The sequence below is a fragment of the Lithobates pipiens genome, unplaced genomic scaffold (assembly GCF_037356315.1).
Source record: "Lithobates pipiens isolate NorthernLeopardFrog02 unplaced genomic scaffold, aLitPip1_a1.2 Scaffold_18, whole genome shotgun sequence".
NCBI lineage: Eukaryota > Metazoa > Chordata > Amphibia > Anura > Ranidae > Lithobates > Lithobates pipiens.
The window spans coordinates 597,627,869-597,653,675 of record NW_027507758.1 but is presented as its reverse complement, the minus strand read 5'-3'; the positions used below and the strand labels follow the sequence as shown (position 1 = coordinate 597,653,675).

Genomic DNA, 25,807 nt, shown 5'->3' with positions numbered 1-25,807 from the left:
CCTCATAATTGGCACAACGGGTGTACAGATCCCGAAAATCAGCACAGGTATGGTGGGAATCCCTTATAATGAGCACAGCAGGTGTACAGACCTGAGAACTCAGCACAAGGATGGTAGGAACCCCTCATAATGAGCACAGCAAGCGTACAGACCTGAGAACTCAGTACAGGGATGGTGGGAACCCCTCATAATGGGCACAACAGGTGTACAGATCCGGGAACTCAGCACAGGGATGGTGAGAACCCCTCATAATGGGCACAGCAGGTGTACAGATCCGGGAACTCAGCACAGGGATGGTGGGAACCCCTCATAATGGGCACAGCAGGTGTACAGATCCGGGAACTCAGCACAGGGATGGTGAGAACCCCTCATAATGGGCACAGCAGGTGTACAGATCCGGGAACTCAGCACAGGGATGGTGAGAACCCCTCATAATGGGCACAGCAGGTGTACAGACCTGAGAACTCAGTACAGGGATGGTGGGAACCCCTCCCTCATAATGGGCACAGCAAGCGTACAGACCTGAGAACTCAGTAAAGGGATGGTGGGAACCCCTCATAATGGGCACAGCAAGCGTACAGACCTGAGAACTCAGTACAGGGATGGTGGGAACCCCTCATAATGGGCACAGCAGGTGTACAGACCTGGTAACTTAACACAGGGATGGTGGGAACCCCTCATAATAATCACAGCAAATGTACAGATCCATGAACTCATTGCAGGAATGGTGGGAACCCCTCAGAATGACCCAGGAACTCTCACGAAAGTAGCCCCCAAGAGATAGTAGAAGTGGCCAAGTAATTGATTTCTGCAGTATCTATTGAATATTGAAAAATCATTTGGAAGGACTGACCCTTTAAACAATTTCCTAGTCTTCAGTGTCCCCTGACAGTTGTAAGTGGTGCCGCCTGGCCTGAATATAAATATCATCTGAGAGGTGGTAGAGGTGAACGCATAGAGCAAAGCGGTAAAAATATCCAGCGCTTGCCTGATGCATTAAATAAATAAATAACTATTCCAGATGACGTTTCTGAGAGTTGCAGATGTCCATTTTTTTGTTTTTTTTCTCCCTTGAAATCAGGAAATTTGAGAAGTGTACAGAATCACGTCAAGGCAGTGTATATTTTCCTACTCTGATATAGAGCAGCCATCACACTTGCATAATCTCCACAGAACTGAACAAACAGTCAGGAACGCGTCGAAGCCGCGGACAGGGTAGCGGGCTGTGAGGTCTCTGCAGTGCCCCTTCCTCTCTTTCTCTCTCCATCCATATTTACATTTTATTAAAGTCTGGTTCCTTCTGCAGAGCTGGCCCCGTCCTGTCTATACAGTATAGAAAAATATCTTGTTAGGTCCTGGGAGGGTACAAGTTTATTTTCGTATCCCCTGGATAGGTTTTAAAATACTTTGGGAAATATTTAGGCTGATTTTAATCAGTTTAAAGGCCAGTTCTACCAAAACTGATTTTTTTTTGCGGTTGGATTGCATGCTGACTCCAGGACTCCAGTGGAGGGACATCCCCACTAGACTTCCCAGTTCCATCCGACTGCTGGGACCATTACAAAGCCAATGATGCTCTCATATTTCCCTGATGGATGCTCAATAATGTAGAATAAACAAACAGTTGGAGAGTCCAGCTGTCAGAGGGCGACACCTTCTTGTGGGAGAGGAAGAGATACGAATCGATGTGCAGAGATCTCTTGGCTGGGGTCTCCAAGGGGTCTGTTTATAAAGGCTCCAAATTATTAGTTTTCTACCCCCCTCCCTCCTCCTTCACACACATACAAAAATCAGTCACATATAATATCAAACTGGGGCTTCCCTGCAATTGAAGATTTAGCAAATGCATCTGTCTTTTAATATTATAAGTATTATACTCCCCTCGCTGTTGTCCGGTGTCTCCTACTTCCCCTCCATTCCCTGTAATAGAAGAGGTATTATACTCCCCTATATGGTGTCCTGTGTCTCCTACTTCCCCTTGGTTCTCTGTAATAGAAGAGGTATTATACTCCCCTCTAAAGTGTCCTGTGTCTCCTACCTCCCCTCCATTCCCTGTAATAGAAGAGATGTTATACTCCCCTCTCTGGTGTCCCGTGTCTCCTACCTCCCCTCCATTCCCTGTAATAGAAGAGGTATTATACCCCCCTCTCTCGTGTCCGGTGTCCCCTACCTCCCCTCCATTCCCTGTAATAGAAGAGGTATTATACCCCCCTCTCTCGTGTCCTGTGTCCCCTACCTCCCCTCCATTCCCTGTAATAGAAGAGGTATTATACTCCCCTATCTGGTGTCCTGTGTCTCCTACTTCCCCTCAATTCCCTGTAATAGAAGAGGTATTTTACTCCCCTCTCTGGTGTCTTATGTCTCCTACTTCCCCTCCATTTCCAGTAATAGAAGAGGTATTATACTCCCCTCTACGTTGTCCTGTGTCTCCTACTTCCCCTCAATTCCCTGTAATAGAAGAGGTATTTTACTCCCCTCTCTGGTGTCCTATGTCTCCTACTTCCCCTCCATTTCCATTAATAGAAGAGGTATTATACTCCCCTCTACGGTGTCCTGTGCCTCCTACCTCTCCTCCATTTCCAGTAATAGAAGAGGTGTAAAACTCCCTACTATGGTGTCCTGTGTCTCCTACCTCCCCTCCATTCCCTGTAATGGAAGAGGTATTATACTCCCCTCTCTGGTGTCCTGTGTCTCCTACCTCCCCTCCATTCTCTGTAATAGAAGAGGTATTATACTCCCCTCTCTGGTGTCCTGTGTCTCCTACATCCCCTCCATTCCCTGTGATAGAAGAGGTATTACATTCCCCTCTATGGTGTCTGGTGTCTCCTACCTCCCCTCCATTCCCTGTAATAGAAGAGGTATTACACTCCCCTCTATGGTGTCTGGTGTCTCTTACCTCCCCACCATTTCCAGTAATAGAAGAGGTATTATACTCCCTTCTATAGTGTCCTGTGTCTCCTACCTCCCTTCCATTATCTGTAATAGAAGGGGTATTATATTCCCTTCTCTGGTGTCTTGTGTCTCCTACCTCCCCTCCATTTCTTGTAATAGAAGAGGAATTAAACTCCTCTCTATGGTGCCCTGTGTCTCCTACCACCCCTCTGTTCCCTGTAATAGGAGAGGTATTATACTCCAGTCTATGGTGTCCTGTGTCTCCTACCTCTCCTTCATTAGCTGCTAAAGAAGAGATATTATACTCCACTTTCTGATGTCCTGTATCTTCTACCTCACTTATATTCCCTGTAATAGAAGAGGTATTATACTCCCTTCCCTTTCCAGGCGTCTCATGTTTCCAACTCCCCTCCATTCATTGCAACAGAAATGTATTATACTCCTCTCTCTGGTGTCCATTGTCTCATACCTCCCCTCCATTCCCTGTAATAGAAGAGATATTATTTGCAAGTGTTCCATGTTGCCTACCTAATCTCCATTCTCTGTAATAGAAGAGGTAATTGTCAGGAACCATTAAACAGACGGAGACAAAAAATGCAGTAAAAAAAAAATCACACCTTTTAATAAAGTGGTTTAAAAAAAATATTACAAATAGTAAACATAGTCAAAACATAGTCAGGGTTTGGTTGCCAATTCGGGTCAACAGAACAAGCCAGGAAATCGGGAAGCCAGTAATCAGCGTAGTTGGAGGCAACAGACAGGATTAAGAACCAGAAGGGACGTCAGCCAGGCAAGTCTTTAACAGGAACACAGCAGAGAGTCTCTAGATATGTTGACCAAGGTGAAGGCACAGGAGAAATGAACCAATAGAAGGGGCTGGCTGACAAGCAGGAAATGATCACCAGGAGAGTCACTGTGGAATGATGAGTGCTGGCAATTAACCGACAGCTGAGCAACCTGAGCTCTGAGAAAGGAGGTCTGAGCCCAGCCCTGACATTAATATATATATAATTCTCTGGTGTTCCTTGTCTCCTACATTCGCCCTGTTCCCTGTAATAGAAGAGGTAGTATACTCACCTCCTTATTGTCCCATGTCTCCTTCCTCCATTCCGTTTCCTGTATTTGAAGTATTATACCCCTCTCTCCAGTGTCTCAAGTCTCCTACCTTCCCTCTGTTCCCTCTAATAGAAAAGGCATTATACGCAACTCCCTGGTTTCCCTTGTCTCCTACTTCCCCTCTGTTCTCTGTGATAGAAGAGGAATTATACTCCTTTCTCCAGGTGCCCCCAGTCTCCAACTAACCTCTGTTCTATGTAATAGAAGAGTTATTTGATTCACCTCCCTGGTGTCCCATGTCTCCTCCCTACATTCTGTTTCCTGCATTAGAAGAGGTATTATACTCCTCTCTCAAGTGTCCTACTTCCCCTCTGTTCCCTGTAATAGAAGAGTTATTACACTCACCTCTCCGGTGTCCTTTGTCTCCTACTTCTCCTCTATTTTCTGTAATAGAAGAAGTATTATACTCCCTTCTCCAGTGTTCCATGTCTCCTACCTCCCCTCTGTTCCCTGCAATACAAGACGTTTTATACTCCCCTCTCAGGTGTCCCTTGTCACCTACCTCACCACTGTTTTCTAAAACAGAAGAGGTATTATACTTTGCTTTCTTCTGACCCATGTAACCCACCCCCCCTTCATTCCAGCGCTGCAGCCTTTATTAGGATTTTCATCATTCAACACTCTTAAGTGATGGTTGCTGTGTCCCCCACCACCAGAGGACGGGTCTTTAGTGTCACAGGGACACAGGCATCCAACACTCTTGGAAATGTGACAACTGGAGAGTCTTTTGAATGCTTGAGCATTGGAATGGAGGGAAGGTGAAAAACAAAACCGCTGAAGAGAATATCACCTTTTCAGTTCTGGGGAACCTCAAGTTAGATTAGTTGTATGAGATTGGCAAGGTCACTTTAAAAAGACCCAGTTGTTGGAACATTCATTTTAACAGCACTCTTCCCATGAGATAATACACCGATCAGTTATAACTTTATGGCTACTGAAAAGTTAACTTAATACCATTGATTATCCTGATACAATTGCATCTGAAAGTAAGTAGGATATATTAGGCAGCAAGCATGTTGTGCTGCAGTTGATGTGTCGAGCAGTGGCAGCCTGTCCATATGGGGCGCATGGGCATTGCCCTCCCTATCCATGCATCCGGTCCCCTAATCTACATGCGGGGCACCTAACGCATGGATTCCAATCGGGTTTTTTTTTTTTTTTAAGCACGTGATTAGAGCCAGAGGCTGCACCCAGAGCCCACCCAGTTGTGTGACAATAGGGAATGAATATTTGCTATTGTTAAACTAATTCTCCTCTGTGAGACACGTTTCATGGTTTGCCGAAAGGAGAAGCATTCCAATTGGCCTAGGAGAAGGAGGGATGAGGAGGGAGGAGACGCTGCGATGCTGAGGAGGAGAGGCAAGGGGAAGCAGCCCGCCACCCACGATATAGATGGGGTAAGTGCCAGGCTGGGAACCGTCTGACCGACCGGACAGGGGGGTGGCTGTGGGTGCACTATTTGCCAACCCCAGAAATATACCATCAGCCGCCACTGGTGTTGAAAGCAGAAAAAATGGGCATCACAGTTTGTTGTGTATGGGGTTGCGTAGATACAGACTGGTGAGTGTGCCCATGCTAACAGCCAAAATCACCTACCAAGTGAGCATCAGAACTGGACCACAAAACAATGGAAGAAGGTGACCTGGTTGGATGAATTGAAGAATTGTTTGAGGAACGTGACAACAAGTTTGAGGTGTTGACTCCAAATTCTCAAATCTCAATCCACCTCACCCACCTAACAATTTACAGGACTTAATAATAATAATAATCTGCTACATATAGCTTGGTGCCAGATACCACAGCATATCTTGGAAGGTCTAGTGGCTCCACGGGCCAGGACTGTTTTGGTGGGAAAGGGGGACCTACTTAATATTAGGTGGGTGATCATAAGGTTATGACTGATGATTGTGTGTGCACTTAACATATTTTATGCATGTTAATTATTAGACATGTGCAAAAGGAAAAAATTTGTTTAGTTTCGTTTCGTTTTAATTCGTTAATTCATTAATTTCGTTTAGTTATATTCGTTAACTTCCTTAAATTCGTTTTCGGATTTCGTTTAGTTTTCTACCGAATTCGAAAAATCGGCCACATTCGAAAATATTTCAACGAAATTCGAAAATATTTCTACCGGATTCGAAATGATTTCAACATGATTCTACATTATTTCAACCACATTCGAAAATATTTTGTGACCCAACTTTAGGGCCATGTATCTCGGGGTCACTTGGTGCTAGAAACTCCAAATTTTGATATGTTGTAGTGCTAGTACTATTGTGTTTGCATACCAAATTTTGGGTTTATCTATAAGTGACCCCGAGATATGTGGCCCCAAAATCGGGTCGCAAAATGTTATTAGTTAATAGAGCAGAGAATGACATTTTGCAACCCGATTTTGGGGCCACATATCTCGGGGTCACTTATAGCTAGAAACCCCAAATTTGGTATGCAAACACAATAATACTAGCTCTACAACATATCCAAATTTGAAGTGTCTAGCACCAAGTGACCCCGAGATACATGGCCCTAAAGTCGGGTCACAAAATATTTTCGAATGCGGTTGAAATAATGTTGAATCATGTTGAAATCATTTCGAATGCAGTTGAAATAATGTCGAATCATGTTGAAATAATTTCGAATGCGGTTGAAATAATTTCGAATCATGTCGAATTCATTCGAATTCATTCGTTATATTTCTTTCGTATTCGTTGTAATTTGTTATTTTTTTATTCGGACATTCGGATGCATCCGAATGTCCGAAAGATGCAAAATTCGTCCGAATTTCGATTCGTTACGAAACGAATTGCACAAGCCTAATATTTATCTGTATAATCCTCTGTTGCATAAACATCCAGAAGCATTAGGACTATTGTTGGGCACCACCATCTTGGATATGTCAGCAGCCCCAGCAGACTTTTACTTTACCCCCTGGCTCCTACCTAAAATGTTATTTAAGGAGGTGAGGGGCAGAGGACCTGGACCAGCACAGAGAATAATTAGATACTAAAGAATTGATTTTCTAGTAAGTTCAGAGCTACATTGAAAGTCAATAAAAAGTAATTGTTTAACATGTTTTGTGCTTTAATATGCAATTTGTTTTACCTCAGTGACGGATTCTCTTTAAATAGAAAAATAGGGGATGGGGGCAGAATACTTATCATTTCAATGTATTAGAAAAAAAGGAAGTAAATGTGTCACGTATGGGTGTACAGAGGGCAGATTCCCTCTGTGCACCCATAGCATGCGCAGCTCAGGCCTTATTACTGACTGGTAAACACATTCTCAGCTGAACAATCGCAGAAAACACTCATCTGCTTCTCATCAGCGGCAGGAGCTTGGAGCTGTCCGTCCGTGCAGTTCACACAAATGACGTGACCCTCGGGAACAATACCTTCCCAGAGTCCTCTGTTTCATCGGCAAGAATTTCCTGTGCTTCATTTATATTACCATTTTTATATATAAGCTTAAACAATATGCCGCTGTGCATTAAACAAGCGGGGTCTGGCCTGTTTAATGAAGAGCATTTTAAACAGCACCATGTGATTGTTCCATCTGCATTTTCTACATTGGCTTGCCATATGGTTTTTGATACTGGGAAAATATTCTGTTACCAGTGAAAACTAAGCCACGCTGAGAGTTAAATGACTTCTTAGGTGTATCTCTGCAGTTTAGGGAATGGTCCACCCAAAAATGATAATGGCGTGTTGGTTGGACACCAAAGCTTGTGTAGGCTGCGTACAGACCTCCAAGGACCTGACACGTGATCCATCAGCTGGAGATCATGTACTACCACCCTAACACCTACTTTCCCCTTCCCAGGTCATGCTAGTTTATTTGGCCCCAAGCCAATCAAGGTAATCAGTGTTCCCCAAGTGAAATGCCTAATTGTTACCTTTGGGAATTCCTTGGGGTGGAGTATGAATTTAATATACAAGCTGATTCTGATATAGCTGTAATAAAGCACAGCCAGCTGGAGGTACGCAAGTGCACATCTGGTATAATGCTGTTCAGGTGATTTTTCGTTTTTAACCCCATTTATGATGCCCGGAGCCAGCGCTTTAAATGGGTCATGATGCCCAGAGCTCTTAGTCTGGCCTTCTGATCTTGGCTGCACAGTGCTGAGGTCATTGAAGGCAGTGCCTACTGGCTCCCAGTCATCAGTAGTTGAGTGTTAGCTGTTAGTAACAGTTCTGGGGGAGCCAATGGAGTGCACCCGAGAACAAAATGGCAATGCATATAGGCATAATGCTGTGGTAAGGGGTTTAAATAGAAACTTCAATATGTGTGGGGAATAAAAGGACCCAGTGGGAGTGAGGAAGAACAACAGTGCCCAGTGAAGTGGGGCATCAGGAGAGAAGAACAATAGGGCCCAGTGAGGGGTGACGAGGAACAATAGTTCCTAGTTGGTTGTAAAAATGGTGCCCAGTAGGGGGTGAAGGGGGACAATTGTGTCCAGTATGGAGTGAAGAAGAACAATAGTGTGCAGCAACTGGGGGCATCATGGGAGAAGAATAATAGTGCCCAGTGTGGGGTAGAGAGGAATTATACTTTCCATTGGGGGGGTAACAATAGTGCCCAGTGGGGGGGGTAACAATGGTTCCCAGTAGGGGGTGAAGGGGGATAATTGTGCCCGACAGGGGGTAAGGAGGAGCGATGGTGGGACAAGCTGTGCCCAGAACTGCTGCCCCTTTCCTCCCTCTGTTGCTGTTACTATGCAGACTCTGTTGGGCAGGAGATCAATCCACCACACAGCGTCTGCATAGAGCTGTAGTTGGGTGATAGAGCAAACACTCTGCCACTTGGGTCTGGGTCTGGAACACAGCCAAGATCCCCAATATGTTGGGATTGTGATAAAATCCCAGGACAGTCCTGGGAAATCTTGGACAGTTGAAAAGTATAAATATACTGTATGTCTATGTAGGAACTAGTAACAGCACTTCCTGTTGCATAGTGACAATTCTAAGTGATAAATCAACTAACCCGACATTGCCTAAATCCTAAAAAAAAAAAAAAATCAGCAGAAATGATCAGCTCTTCCGAAATAGAGATAAATCCAAGTCTTTATTCTTCTAATTAAAAGCATTGCATTGCCATTGTACAATAACAGTGTATCCAATAGATCATGTATTTTGGCAGGTCTTTATCAAATTCATTTAAAAATAAGTCTATGACAATGCTATGGCACTGCCTTGCAATTTTAACAGTAGTGTTGCCTGGTCACACAGGCGCTCCTTCAGCAGTTCCTTAAATTGGCTGTTGGGCTTATCAGGTCTGAGCTAAGCAGTAGAGATGAGCTTGAGCATCCTCCAAACTCATCTTCTTTCGAACTCTGAACTTTTGCCCTTTTTTTACTCCATTTAACTGTAGGCTTGATCATTCATGCCCCACAGCCAACCTCTTTGTTATGTGAGCAGCGGGGTGGGAATGACCTGGTCAGGAGCTCATTGGAATAAAAAGAGATTCAGAGCTCAGGTAGAGCTTAGTCCAGAGGACATCCAAGTTCATCTCTACTAAGCTGTCCAATGGCCAACTGAATGGGCTAGAGATGGGTTCAGAGGACACCTAAGTTCATGTCTACTAAGCAGTCTAATGGCCAACTAAATGAGCTAGAGATGAGTTCAGGGGACACCCAAGCTCATCTCTTCTAATCAGTTCAATGACCAACTGAATGGGCTAGAGATGAGTTCAGGGGACACCCAAGCTCATCTCGACTGAGCAGTCCAATGGCCAACTGAATGGGCTAGAGAAGAGTTCAGGGGACACCCAAGCTCATCTCTACTAAGCAGTCCAATGGCCAACTGAATGGGCTAGAGATGAGTTCAGAGGACACCCAAGCTTATCTCTACTAAGCAGCCCAATGGCCAACTGAGTGAGCTCACATGAATGTCTGAGCCATTGCTGCTAATTGTGAGGCAGTGACTAAGGCTGGGCTCACATACTGTATATGGAGTTGTGGTTTGCAGTCTGGAATCCAGTGTTTCTGTTCACTGGTTCAGGTGTGATTCTGGTGAAATTTTTTTCCCTAAATTCGCACCTGAACCAGACCCAAAAATGCACAGGACCCTTTTCAAAACCGCACTGCGGCAACCCCACACATGTGTGAACCGGCTCCATTGAAAGCCTGTCACATTCACCTGTTATGCGAATTGGAATGTGGTTAAAAACCCATGCAATTTGCATATATGTGAACCCGGCCTTAGTGATGTTGGACTGCAACTGAAAATGTTGTTACCGGCAGGATCTTCAGCTAAGAAGCTTTGCAACAAACAGGGTCCTGTATTGAATTGTATTGTAACCGTACTGTCTGCCCCCATTTTGTAAAGTGCTGCACAAATTGTTGGCGCTATATAAATCCTGTATAATAATAATAATGATAATAATATTTGATTAAAGCGGTAGTAAACCACCACAAAAATAAAAAAATAATTAGGCCCCCTGCTGGTTTAAGTCATAATGTACTAGTATGCATGGTACTCTAGCACATTATAACAGACTTGCCTGCACACAAAGCCCTCCAGCGCAGCACTTCCATCTTCACCCGGTCTTCCTTCTTGGTTTGTGGGCTCCAGCTGTACCATGGCACAACACTCTGCACTTCACAGCACACTGTATGCCCTGAAAGCAGAGCATGACTGCGCATGCACATGTGATGATGCCAATGTGGATATCTCCTAAACGGTGTGTGTTTAGAAGATATTCATTATACCTACAGCTAACTCTGATGGTAAGCTTACCTGTAGGTACAAGTAAAAAAATTGAGTTTACTACCATTTTAAGTAAACTGCATACAGTGAGGCGTAATACCAAACATACTGAAAAATAGATTTTGGGTATACATCAGTGGTTCCCAACCTCAGTCCTCATGTGCCCCCAACAAGCCATGTTTTGGGAATTCCCCTAAATATAATAGCTTTTATAAATACCAAGCCATTGACATTAATTTAAAGCACCTGTGCAAGACAACGTAAATCCTGAAAACATGACTTCTTGGGATCATTGATGACTGAGGTTGGAAACCACCAGTCTATAGTACATACACTTTCAGCATGCACAAAACCTCAGGCTGAGCTCAGCCAGTGATTTAGAACTCCACTGACATAGAGATGGCAAAAGGCTATAGACAATTAATGGTAATTAATGACAACCAAAGTCCAGGTGGTTTGTGCAGTGACGATGTGAGTAAACTGGATTAGTGTCACCAGTGGTCTCTGACAGCTCCTTTGTAGGTTATGGAATACCTCAAGGACATGCAATAAGAAAGAAAGGTCCCTTTCTTTCTTATTATATACACTTTAAGGCAGGGGACCTGTAAACAAGGGGCCTGTTTACAGATTTTAGGGGGCCAGACTGTGGCCATTGGGAGTAGAAAAGGTTCCAACACCAGTGGTAAAAAACAATTCCCCATCTTTGGTGTCAGTAGGAGGAATTGTGCCCCATCATTGGTGTCATTGGGAGGAATTTTGCCCCATCTTTGTTGTCAGTAAGAGGAATTGTGCCCCATCGTTGCTGTCGTTAAGGGCCCCATCATTGGTGTCATTGGGTGGAATTGTTCCCATCATTGGTGTCAGTGGCAGGAATTGTGCCCCATCGTTGGTATCATTGGGAGGAATTTTGCCCCATCATTGGTGTCTTTGGGAGGAATTGTGTCCCATCTTTGGTTTCAGTAGAAGAAATTGTGTCCCATCATTGGTGTCATTGGGCCCCATCATTGGTGTCATTGGGACAGAATTGTTACCATCATTGATGTCATTGGAAGGAATTGTGCCCCATCATTGCTGTCAGTGGGAGGAATTTTGCCCCATCATTGGTGTCATTGTGTCCCATCGTTGGTATCATTGGGAGGAATTTTGCTCCATCATTGATGTCTTTGGGAGGAATTGTGCCCCATCTTTGCTGTCAGTTAGAGAAATTGTGTCCCATCATTGCTGTCATTGGGCCCCATCATTGGTGTCATTGGAATGGAAAATTGTGCCTCATCATTGCTGTCAGTGGGAGGAATTGTGCCACACCGTTGGTGTGATTTTGTCCCATCCTTGGTATCATTGGAAGGAATTGTGCCCCAACCAATGGTGTCTTAGGGAGGAATTGTGCCCCATCATTGCTATCAGTGTGAGGAATTGTGCCACATCATTGGTGTCATTGTGTTCCATCCTTGGTAACATTGGGAGGAATTGTGCCCCATATTTGGTGTAAGTATGAGGAATTGTGACCCATTGTTGCTGTCACTGAGCCCCATCATTGGTGTCATTGGGAGGAATTGTGCCCTATCTTTGCTGTCAGTGGGAGGAATTGTGCATCATCGTTGCCGTCATTGTGCCCCATAGTTGGTGTCATTGTGCCCCATCGGTGATGTCATTGGGTGGAATTGAGCCCCATCTTTGGCGTCAGTGGGAAAAATTGTGCCCCATCAGTGATATGATTGAGCCCCATCGTTGGTGTCAGTGGATGAAATAGTGCCCCAAGGGCCAAATAAAAGCAAGCAAAGATCCACAGTTTGGAGATCATTGCTTTAAGGGATGCCATTAATCTCCCATAGGGCCTGTATTGACAGCCTTGTGGTGATGGCATCAGTTTGGAATGCATTCAGAATTCATTGACGGGTGTATTTGTCCTGCAGTTGACCTTCCTTTGACTTGCTTAAAGTGGTAGTTGCACTGCCATATGGGAATGCACAACCCATTTGAAGCAAAGAAAAATTTGGTGATGCCGGTTCTTTAGGAGTTCCCCGGATCCACTGTTGTCTTTGGTCATTCCTGATCAAGCGAGAGCTCGTTTACTTAGAAGTGGATACCGGATAGATTCAATGATACAGTGTACACGTAGACAGTACTGTAAAATCATCAGGAAACTTGGAGCCTTAATAATGTTGGGAATGGAACATCTGTCCTAGAATTGTTCCTGTGGGGTATGGCTCCTGACACGGATAAAGCTATTTATTAGCATTCTCTTGTTTATTGTCCATTGTGCTGTGTCCACATAAAATGTTACTGCTACAAATTCTACACTGTTTATACCCCTCCTCTATTACATGGATGACTTCCACAAGAAGGAGAACTGCAACTTTTGTGCCGGTGCAGGGTCTATAAAACCATATATATACCAGAACGGACCGAATCCTTCCAACCTCTCATAAAACGAAGAACAAATGCTTTAAATGAAAAAAAAATGTGTAAAGTATGTCTACCTTAAGCTAGCCATACACCAGTAGAATTTTGTTTGAGCAATTTTTCTTCTGGAGGCATTCATTCATTTTTCGAATGGTTAGAGGGGTCAAATTGATGTTCACTTTTAAAGAGGAGCTCCAGGCTCCCCTTTAAAAAAAAAGAGATGTTAGCAGCTACAAATACTGTAGCTGCTGACTTTTAGTATAAAGACACTTACTGTACCTAGCCCTGGATCAAGTGATGTCCTCAACTGAGCCATTTCTTTCAATCGGCTTCAGGTGCAGGTGTCCAGGGCCGTCTTTAAGGCAGGGCAAAAGGGGCAGCTGCCCTGGGCCCTGTCATTGTTGTGGGGCACAAAGCAGCTGCCTCATACTTGCCAACTATCCCAGTTTAAATTCCCTTGTCCCTCGAAGTTTTAGTCCCGTGCTGTGTCCTGCTATCTCAGTGTGAAGTGCTGGTATTAATGCTGCCAAGCTCTGCCCTACTGTTGTGTACAGATGACTCACCTACAGACCCTGTGTTTACATGTAAATAACCGGCAATCATATGTAAATAGAGATGGCATTCATATGTGAATTGCTGCATCCGGCAGCATGGATATGTAAATAAAGGTGGCATTCATATGTATATCATGCCCCCAGCAGTGAGGAGATGATGTGCTGTAACCTCTAGCAACAAATCAGTGAGCAGTATTACTGTACAGTAATCTCTAGCAACCGATCAACAAGCAGAAATCATGTTCTGTAACATCTAGCAACTAATCAGTGGGCCGTAATGTGTGCTGTAACCTCTAGCTACCACAGTCAGGAAGCGGTAATGATACACTGTAACCTCTGGCAACCAATCACAATCACTGCCTGATCTGATTCAGTAAACTGATTTGGAGTCTACCTGCTATTTATTGTATGTCTCAGAGCAGGTGGAGAGCAAAATTGTATGGGGGGGGGGGGGGCACAAGAAAATGTTTGCCCAGGGTCCAATCACTAATAAAAAGGGCCCTGCAGGTGTCAGCATCTGAAGTAAGGGGAACCGGAAGTGAAGCCTTGCGGCTTGACAGCCGGTTTCCTACTGTGCATGTGCAAGTCACGCTATGCCTTGTGAATGGTTCTGTGGTCATCTGGGACTTATGGTGTGTCCCAGAGGACTACAGGGGGAAGGAGGAGGGGAGGGGGGTCGAACTTCTGGCTCAGTTTTCTGCAGGGGGCTGAGTCAGAAGTAGAAGCAGGTACCTGTCAAAACCAGGTTACCCCCCAAAAAAGTGCCAACGGTGGCAGTGGAGGGGGGAAGGGTGCAAACAAGCTGAGCTCCACTTTTTAACAAAGAAAATTCAAAGGAGCAGGATGGAAATTTTTTCTTAAACCAACTGTAAATATGGTTTTTATTCGGGAAACTTATTGTAATGCACACGTGCTAGGCACAACAGAAGCCTATTTAATATATACTATATTGTCAAAAGGACTGGGGCGCCTGGCTTTACACGCACATGAACTTTAATGGCATCCCAGTCTTAGCCCTTGTACACAAGGGCGGAGAATCTGTTGGAATGAGTCTTATCGGACTGCGTCGTCAGATAATCCGACTGTGTGTGGTATGCATCGGACTGATTCCATCCGAATCTCCGTCCGATCAAAATTTCCAACATGTTGGAAAGATTTCCCGACCAACTGGGCCGGACGGACCTAATCCGATCATGTGTAGAGCATTTTCATCGGACCAAGTGCCACGCATGCTCAGATCAAATTCCTACATCAAAGCTATTGGCTACTAGCCTGAATGTAGTCCCATCGTTACGAAATTACGTCATCACGTTCTGAAAGATCGGATTTTTCGCCAACTTGGCCCGACCGTGTGTATGCAACAGTTTCGGACACAATCCGTCGGACTAAATCCGACGGGCAAAATCCGACGGATTTGGTTGGCAAAATCTCCGACCGTGTGTACGTGGGCTTAGTCCGTAGGGTTCAATATTGACCCTTTGCAGCTATAACAGCTTCAACTCTTCTGGGAAGGCTGTCCACAAGGTTTAGGAGTGTGTCTATAGGAATGTTTGACCATTCTTCCAGAAGAGCATTTGTTAGGTCAGGTACTGATGTTGGAAGGCTTGGCTCACAGTCTCCACCTTAATGCTTTGTACACACGGTCGGACATTCCGACAACAAAATCCATCAGATTTTTTCAGACGGATTTTGTGCCAAACTTGTCTTGTATACACATGGTTGGACAAAGTTGTCGGAAAATCCGATCGTTCGGAACTAGGTGACGTTTGTTTCATACGACGGGACTACGTAGAGGCTAGTAGCCAATAGCTTTGGTCTCGTAATTTAATCTGAGCATGCGTGGCACTTTGTCCATCGGAATTCTCTACAAACAATCAGAAAAAGTCCGATCGGATTTTTTTTGTCGGAAAATTTTAGCTCCAGCTCTCAAACTTTTTCCGTCGGGATTTCCGGCGGAAAAAGTCCAATAGAGCCCACATGCGATCGGATTTTCAGACAACATAATCCGATCGGACTTTTTCCATCTGAAAATCCGACCGTGTGTACAGGGCATAATTCACCCCAAAGCTGTTCTATTGGGTTGAGGCCTGGACTCTGTGCAGGCCAGTCAGGTTCCTCCACCCCAAGCTTGCTCATCCATGTCTTTGTGGACCTTGCAGTCATGTTAGAACAGGAAGGGGCCATCCCCCAAACTGAGACTACAAAGTTGGGAGCATCAAATTGTCCAAAATGTCTTGGTATGCCGACGCCTTAAGAGCTCTCTTCAATGGAACTAAGGAGCCTAACTCAGACCCTGAAAAAAAAACCCACATCATAATCCCCCCTCCACCTAATGATTTAGACCAGTGCACAAAGCAAGGTCCATAAAGACATGGACGAGCGAGTTTGGGGTGGAGGAACTTGCCTGTCCTGCACAGAGTCCTGGCCTCAACCCGATAGAACACTTTTGGGATGAATTAGAGTGGAGACTGCAAGCCAGGCCTTCTCATCATCATCAGTGCCTGACCTCACAAATGCGCTTCTGGGAGAATGGTGAAGCATTCCCATAGACACACTCCTAAACCTTGTGGACAGCCTTCCCAGAAGAGTTGAAGCTGTTATAGCTGCAAAGGGTGGGCCAACTCAATATTGAACCCTACAAACTAAGACTGGAATGCCATTAAAGTTCATACATAGTATACATAGTAAGGTTGAATAAAGACACCAGTCCATTCAGTTGAACCTGAGTGAGTGTCTACAATTGTCCCTATCCCTGTACATTGTACATTGCACACTCACATCGGTCCCTGCCCTCAAGGAGCCCACATGTGTGTGTAAAGGCAGACGTCCCAATACTTGTGACGATATAGGGTCTCTGGGAATCAATTTGGCTCCTCCCCCCTGTCGAGTGCCCCCGATAGCAAGCCTCTTGCTATAGGGGCACTCTAGTGGGCTCGCTTGTAAGCCATGCTTCTGTGCATGGACATTTTCTATTCACACTCAGAGCATTGCTAGGCCCTGCCCCCCGCTCTCTCCTCATTGGCTCACTGGCTGTGACTGGCAGAAGCCTTTGGCTCCTGCTGCTGTGTTAGCCAATGAGGAGAGAGAGACCCAGTAGAGCCACAGCTCTCATGCACATCACTGTATCGAGATGGGGCTCAGGTAAGTATAAGTAGGGGGGCTGCACCCAGAAGGTTTTTTACCTTAATGCATAGAATGCATTAGGGTAAAAAACCTTCTTCATTTAGAACCACTTTAAGGGTGGAAATAGGTTGACTCAATAATGTCAAGGTCGAAAAAAAAATTCTGAATTTAAATACAAATGTTGAGCGAAATTCTACTGGTGTGTGGCCAGCTTTACTGATTCATTGCTAAAATCCCTCATTTCAATACAGCACATGACTTCAAGAAAGTGTCTAGAAGTTTTGCGCAAATGCTCTGTTTGATGGAGCATCTTGTTCAGAGCCTTTTTCTGCAGATAACTTTATCAGGAAATAACCTACCTGGGAACTACCAGAAACAACAGTTGTGCCCTATACAAAAGACTGCTGTTGCAAGGAAAAGGATGAATAGTGACCCCTCCGCCGAATGCACAAGGTTGGCCTGATGTAAGGCCCACGGGTTGTTTGACCTATTAGTGACATATAAACAAATATGTTTCTCAGTAATAAGTTGACTACTATGTCACGGTCTCTAATGCCCAATGGTGGCTCTCCATGGAGTTAAGTCTTAATCTCTTAGCTTTAAAACATGCTATCGATGACTTGTTGACTGTTCATGTCGTCAGAGACATTTTGCACTCTTTTGTATTAAATTACAACCTTTAACTGTAATTCTGGAAAAATTTAATAAACAGATTGAAACAGAAAAAGATGAATAGTTATATTTGCACAAATGCTTGATATGCCAGGAACTAATGTGTGCTAAAAGTTCATTGAGGAATATTAATATACAAATATAACCCCCCCTGTACATTCTAAGGCAGAGGTTTCCAAACTTTCTAAACAAAGGGCCAGTTTACATTTCTTCAGACTTTAGGCGGGATGTTTGTGTCAGTAGTGGGAGGAATAGTACCCCATCACTGGTATCAGTAGGAGGAATAGTACCCCATCATTGGTATCAGTAGGAGGAATAGTACCCCATCATTGGTGTCAGTGGAAGAAATGGTACCCCATCAATAGTGTCAGTAGGAAGAATAGTGCCCCATCATTGGTGTCAGTAGAAGAAATAGAACCCCATCAATGGTGTCAGTAGGAAGAATAGTACCCCATCAATGGTGTCAGTAGGAAGAATAGTGCCCCATCACTGGTGTCAGTAGGAAGAATAGTGCCCCATCACTGATGTCAGTAGGAAGAATAGTGCCCCATCACTGGTGTCAGTAGGAAGAATAGTGCCCCATCACTAGTGTCAGTAGGAAGAATAGTGCCCCATCACTGGTGTCAGTAGGAAGAATAGTGCCCCATCACTGGTGTCAGTAGGAAAAATAGTGTCCCATCACTGGTGTCAGTAGGAAGAATAGTGCCCCATCACTGGTGTCAGTAGGAAGAATAGTGCCCCATCACTAGTGTCAGTAGGAAGAATAGTGCCCCATCACTGGTGTCAGTAGGAAGAATAGTGTCCCATCACTGGTGTCAGTAGGAAGAATAGTGCCCCATCACTGGTGTCAGTAGGAAGAATAGTGCCCCATCACTGGTGTCAGTAGGAAGAATAGTGCCCCATCACTGGTGTCAGTAGGAAGAATAGTGCCCCATCACTGGTGTCAGTAGGAAGAATAGTGCCCCATCACTGGTGTCAGTCGAAGGAATAGTGCCCCATCACTGGTGTCAGTAGGAAGAATAGTGCCCCATCACTGGTGTCAGTAGGAAGAATAGTGCCCCATCACTGGTGTCAGTAGGAAGAATAGTGCCCCATCACTGGTGTCAGTAGGAAGAATAGTGCCCCATCACTGGTGTCAGTAGGAAGAATAGTGCCCCATCACTGGTGTCAGTAGGAAGAATAGTGCCCCATCACTGGTGTCAGTAGGAAGAATAGTGCCCCATCACTGGTGTCAGTAGGAAGAATAGTGCCCCATCACTGGTGTCAGTAGGAAGAATAGTGTCTCATATCAGTGAGAGGAACAGTGCCCCAAGAGCCGGACCAAGCAAAGGGCCTCATCTGGCTTCTGGGTCACAGTTTGGAGACCACTGTTCTAGGGGTATTAGGATGCATTAGGATGTAAAGTGACCCTATAAATGCAAAGTCAACATAACATAAAATACAATCTCTTATATGCCTTATTATTTATTGCAGGATTTCTGTTATTCCCTAGACCAGTAGTTCTCAATCTTATTGAGACCAAGGCCCAGTAAGTTCTTTCAAAGCCTTACATTCCCCAAAAGTAAAAACAAAAAGAGGGATACAATGTCATCAAATGGAAAGGGATATTTATTGATGCCTAGTGTGTGTTGGTGGTGGCTATATTAAGGTGATTCTGTGCACCCCTGTAGAATTGCATTTGTTATAGTTCAATTAAGCTCACCTTAACAAAGAATCCTGATATGCTGTTAACATACACTATTTACTCCAAAGGTCAAATTATTGTATGTTTTTTAGATGGTATACACTATGCTCTGAGTATGGGGCACACTGGGTGGCTGTAAATTGTTAGGCAATTGTGTTCAGGCCCATAGGAGGATCTCCTTCTTAGTAGACTTAAGGAACAAGTGAACACGTGGAGCTCCACACTATGAACATCTAGAGTTGCCCCTCACCCGTCTATGTGTATTTGTGCCCATGCAGCCATGAGATTTGTGAGGTCAGGGGCTGATGTTGGATCAAAAGACATGAGTTGCAACCAACTCTTCATTTCAAAGATGTTCAGTAGGGTTGAGGTCAAGGCTCTGTGCAGGCCACTCATGTTCTTCCATATTGTATCAAACCATGTCTTTGTGAAGCTGGCTTTGTAGAACATGGCTTTTGCTGCCGTGAGATCATTTGTGAGGTAAGGTGCTGATGATGGATGAGAAGACCTGGCTTGTAACCAACTCTTTATCCCAAAGGTTTTCAGTGAGGTTGAGGTCAGGGCTCTGTGCAGGCCCCTCATGTTCCTCCACATCTTGTCAATCCATGTCTATGTGGAGCTGGCTTTGTACATAGGGGCATAGTAATTTTGGAATACAAAAAGGCCTTTCCCAAACTTTTACCACAAGGTTGGAAGCACACAATTGTATTTGTATTAGTACTCTTCACGGAAAACACCTGAACTCATTAATTTGTGTGCCCACATGCTTTTGGATGTATAAGTAGGTGTGATGGCCAGGTATTCACAAATTTGTGGCCATATAATGTACATCTATCGGATAGCGTATAGAACTGTCTCCCAAGAGTATTATTTAGAGCAGGGATCTGCAATTAGCGGACCTCCAGCTGTTGCAAAACTACAAGTCCCATCATGCCTCTGCCTTTGGATGTCATGCTTGTGGCTGTCAGTGTCTTGCTATGCCTCATGGGATTTGTAGTTCTGCAACAGCTGGAGGTCCACTAATTGCATATCCCTGATTTAGAGCATAAGGCCGCGTACACACGGGCGGACTGTCTGACGGACTTGGTCCGCTGAAACGTGTTTCAGCGGACAGTCCGCTCGTGTGTGGGCTTCAACTGACTTTTTCAGCGGACAGTCTGGCGGACTAAGTCTTTCGGAATTTCCGTAATATTGTCCGTCCAACTTTGGTTTCAGCGGACAGTCCGCTCGTGTGTAGGCAAGTTGGACGGACTAAGTATGGCGCATGCTCAGAAAGGATTTACACGGCCGAAGGTTGCATTGCAGTGTATTGGACGTCGTATTTCTAGTCCCGTCGTACGTGCTGTACACGTCATCGCGCAAGCTTTCAGCGGACTGTCTGTTCATCGTGTGTGGTCAAGTCCGTTCATTCAAAAGTAGGACGGACTGTCTGTCGGATTGTCTGACGGACTTAGTTGGCCAGACAGTCCGCCCGTGTGTACGCGGCCTAACTCTATGAGCCCTTTAATGGAGCAGAGATCTGACATAAATTGATCTGTGTGTGCCATGTAGTTGGGTTATAATATTGAACTGGGCACTAGATAACAGCACAGATAACTTTTTCTATTGCAAGCAGGTTGTATGTGCCTGTACAGGGGTATACTGTCTTATCGGTGTCTGTTCCAGATACACAAAGAGGGACTGTCATATGTTTTACAGTAAAAGAAGCCCAGTTTCTAAATCAGCAATGGTATGCATAGTTTATTTTGGGCTAACCACTGGGGTGGTGGCCAAAGGGTGAGAGCATATATTCTCCCCATGCCCAACTGCCTGAAGGAAGCTATTATACAAGTTGCTTATGGGGATTGAATTTGGCCAGGTGGCATTATGGCATGAGAACGCATACCATACTTGGAGCAGCAGTGATGAGCATTAAATCTGGCTTTGAACAAAAGCTCTGTGCGTCCAATGTCTGGCTTTTTATTCAGATATATGGCTTTACAAAAGACAATATATTCTATTTATGGAGCTTTGGTAATGTCAGTGAAAATTCTCTTAAATATTCCCTGCCTATTTATGTTCCTCATAAATCCAAGTCAATATAGCAGATGGTTCTGAGCAGTGGAACAAGTGCGGCAATGAAATACGCGTCCTGTGGCTTTATCTGAGGATGTTCTCGTGACCTCAGAATCCCATGCGAGAAATTATCCTTTCTGCAGGAACGCCTGCTCCCCGTGAATATCCCCCCTAACTGCGTTATGTAACCAGATCCTTCTCAATGCGGTAACCAGTCTTTACTCCTAGTCAAGATAATCATTGTTGATAGTACAAAAGAAATTTGTTTATGAACATTGTACAGTTCCACCCTTGTTTGGTGCCGGAATGTGGACAAATAGAGGCCTTGCTGATAGTACGGGCCTGGGGGGACTCGGAATACATCCAGAAACATTGGCTGTGCGTTATCCAACTCTGATCCTTATCGGACTGCAAATTCCTTATGTTACAGTTACACACAACAGATATAACCTCTTTGTGCTAACATCTTATGCCTAGAATATTGCCTACGAAGTCAAACATTTGAAATAGACAACATTAAAAGGCAAGCAATTAAAGAAAACAAAAAATTGGAGAATTGTTAAGCGGAATCTATCATCTTTGTGGGTGACCACACTAAATGATGGTGCAGATGTAGGTGACCAAACAAAGTTTCAGAAAAATAACAAGCTATCATGGAGGCAGTTTTGGGAAATTCTAAATGGGACATACAGGTGCCACAGTACTTCAGCTTTCGGGTCACGTGGCCTTGAGCAGTCATGTTAGGTCATGTGACCAGCAGCAAATCTTGTGAGTGCAGACATTAACAGAATCTTAAAGACACACTGTCACCTTGCCCATGCAGGGCATTGTGGCAATGCCTCTGGAAAGGGCATCCCCATCTTCCAGATACTTACCTTACTTTGCTCCCTTCCAACTTCTTGCTCTTCTGTCCTGCAGTCAGCTCTTTTTGGCAACTGGGGGGGGGGGGGGGGGTGAAGACATCAATGCCTCAGTCGTGTGACACTACTGGGGCCCTTATGGTTTTCTGCTAGGCCCTGTAGCATCATAAGGGAGCAGGACACATACCTGGAAAAGCCAGGTAGTGGCATTTATTGCAGAGAATCAACAAACTGTGTGGGATCACAGATCAGGTAAGTATATGGAAATTGGGGGATACTACCCTTCCCAGAGACACTATCACATTGTCCTTCATGGTCAAGAAAAAGGTTTCTTTTAAAAAGAACTGTGGAAACTAGGCCCATAAAAAAGGCAGAGGGCAAAGAACTAGTAACCAATATTACCTCTAAACTACTTGCAACTGATTGTTTCCATATTTTCACTTAACATGCCTTGTTTTACACTCATTCATTATCTATGTCACTGTCATTGGCTGGTGATCTTATGACTGGGGTGAGTGGAAGCAGGAGAGGTGTAGGAAGGAATAAAGGAGAAGCAGGGAGATCTTTGCAGTGCAAGTTCCCAGGTACATCTTCCTCTCCAACAAAGAGAACAGTGATCTGCACAATAGTGATATCACCAAGTGTCACTGTCATTGGCTGGGGATCTTATGACTGGGGTGGGTGGAAGCAGGAGAGGTGTTGGAAGGAATAAAGCAGAAGCAGGGAGATGTTTGCAGTGCAAGTTCCCAGGTACATCTTCCTCTCCAACAAGGAAAACAGTGATCTGCACAATAGTGACATCACCAATTCTCATGAGATTACCAGAAAGAAACAGGCATGTCTTACATCAATGGTTCTCTTCATTAAGGTTCACCTTATTAAGATGAGGACATGATAAAGTCTTCCAAAACATCCAATTCCACATCAGGAAAAAAAAAAAGGTTTACACTCACACAAAAAGTGTATGGGCAGACTTGGTGGTCCTGTAGAGGATGAGGTTTCTGAGGAAGGGGGGGGGGGGGGGTTTCTTGGGTCTCTCCAAGAGGACCTAGACTTTGCAGAGGAACAGTGGGAGACTAAAGGGACCTGTGGGGCGGCACTTTGAGAAACTGTTGTAGGTTGAGGTAGTTGTAGGGGTTTCTTTCAATAGCAGCTCCCCAGCACAATATACTTACCCGAGTCCATTCTCAATCCAGCGCTGTCCCGTTTGCAGCATCTCTTGTCACCTCTTTCTGGTCTCACGGGCTTTGCTGATAGCAGTGAAAGCCATTGGCTCCTGCTGTTGTCAATCAAATCCTGTAAGGAGGAAGTGAGGGGTGGGGCTGAGCTATAATCTGTGTGTCTATATACGCACACAGCCTGGGTCAAGCCCACGCGAGTGCCCCCATAGCAGGCGGCTTGCTATGGGGCACTCGGAGAAGAGGAGGAGTGGAAAGCACCAGTGGGGGACCCCAGAATAAGGCCCCTCTATGCAAAACCATTGCACAGAGAAACTAAGCATAAGATGTTTTTCATTATAGGAAAAAAAATAGATTTGAAATTTCGTTAATTCACTTTTACTTTGCCTGCATGATTCAGTGTGCTATGGTCGGCTCTACACCTTCTTCCTGAGTGCTTGTGGGGAGAGATTACCTACAACAATGGCATGATCTGTCCCAACATTTTAGGAACAATCAAGATAATAAATGCTGAGAAAAGCAATCAGCCAATCACACGGACAAGAAATTAGATTTCTGGAGGTGCTCTGAACACAAAAATGCCCTCCTATGTTGCTTTGTTGACAAAGAAACACCATTTGAATTCTCTGCTAGTTTCGGAAAATTACACTTATGCCGCGTACACACAATCGGAATTCTCATCGGAAGAAGCTCTGATGGTTTTCCCGACGGATTCCAATCAAGCTGTCTTGCCTACACACGGTCACACCAAATTCTGATAGTTTAGAACGCGGTGACGTACAACACGTACGACGTGACTAGAAAGGGAAGTTCAATAGCCAATAGCTTCTGTCTTGTAGTTGAATCTGAGCATGTGTGATATTTTGGAGTGTCGGAATTGCATACACACAATCGGAATTACCGATAGAAAGTCTTTCCGTCGGGAAAATTGAGAACATGCTATCAATTTTTGGCTGGCAGAAATTCGGACAGCTAAATTCCGATGGAGCATACACACGGTCGCATTTTCACATGAAAAGCTCTCATCAGTCTTTTTCTGGCCGGAATTCCGACCGTGTGTACGCGGCATTAGCCGCAGAGTGATATTAAAGTGTCATTTTAATCAAATCCATTTGCAAAATGGATTGAATCTTAATTATGTATGTTACTTTTTTGGGGGTCGGAAATTATTATATTTTGGGGTATGTCCAAGCCACAAAGTGACAAATTATGTTTTCAGTGTCATACTTTTATTCTACGAAGCTGCTTGTTAAGCTCCTTGGAGCTCAAACTTCATAGCATCGATGTGATTGCACCCAAGCTACTGTGCCTGAGTGAAATGGCAAAAATATATCTTACCACAGTTGTCCTGCTTTAGCTACTCATAGACATCGTATGTTGCTTCACCATCACAATTTCAGAAGGGCATTCTGAGGGGAAGCTTCCCCTGTTTGGATCTTTTTGGCTATTGAACTGGGGTACCTCGAAATTTTGCATACTTTTAAGTGGTGCCATGACTGAAAAAAGCTTCGGAAACATTGTCCTAACGATATCTGTAATGTGATGACCATCAACATACATTCTCTCACAACAAGGTTTTTTCTATGTTCAATCTAAGGCATACAAAAAAGACTGCCATAGGGTCAGCTTTTTCATGCACATCAAAATACTGCACATAACCAACGTTTGGCCATGGTGGCCAGCTGTCTCCATCCTGCCTAAAATTCTAGCCATTGACAAAAATCTTCCCATCTCTCTTCATATGTCGTAGGACAACCCAACGATCTCTTTTATAAACAAATCGAAAACCGGTATTAAGTTAGTGGGTCTTCAAAAATGTTTGGTGGTTGCCATACAAATGTTGTATTTGATATCTCACAGTATATTTTTTTTTTTTTTACAGGTGACCGAGGACTAAAAGGAGAGAAAGGTGACAAAGGGGACAGAGGAGAATTAGGTAAGATAATTTAAACTGCTCTTTGTGTTCTTTTAGATGTTTAAGAGTGCCCAGTGGCTATGGTAGTCTAGATTATTTTGTCTATGTTTTATTCATTTTAAAACACAGGAAGTAAAGAAATCCAGTGATCTTCCAACTTCCTGTTTGGGCTGACAACATAGTGCCTCTGCTGCAGTAAAATCCCAACCACTGGTGTCAGCCCTGCCTGCTGGACTACAGAACTCCCCGATTACTCACCCATCTTTGTCCCTCTCCATATTCATACATTGACTTCTTACCCAGAAACTGTGCTGCTATCTGGATTCTTAAGAGCCTGCTCGCACACACTGTGTGTAGGGAGATGATTTCCTGGGGGATGTAGTTCTGGAGGCGTGCCTAAATCTAAAACAGTTGAGCTCCCAGCAGTTGCTCCTGTAAGAATTTTACAAGTCTCGTGATGATGTAAAAAGGATGTAATAAAAGTTGTAAATGTAGCCTTCTTTTGGGAAGGGATTATGAGAAATGGTCCTCCCCAACTAGGATGTTGTGTTAACCTGTAAGTAAATAAGAGAATCCCAACCTTGTGCTAAGTGGAATAGTGGGTTTAATAATAAAGTTGGCAGTGCCTCCACCCAGGACAGGACTTCTGTG

General features: G+C 44.4%; 1 protein-coding gene across 1 annotated transcript in view; it reads left to right on the top strand.

The window, feature by feature from the left end:
* SCARA5 (scavenger receptor class A member 5) overlaps positions 1–25,807 on the top strand; it is a 437,144-nt gene that overhangs the window by 295,364 nt on the left and 115,973 nt on the right. Inside the window, exon 7 of the mRNA XM_077489221.1 lies at positions 25,124–25,177. Coding sequence (XP_077345347.1) covers positions 25,124–25,177 — 54 coding nt within the window. The remainder of the gene's footprint in view (positions 1–25,123; positions 25,178–25,807) is intronic.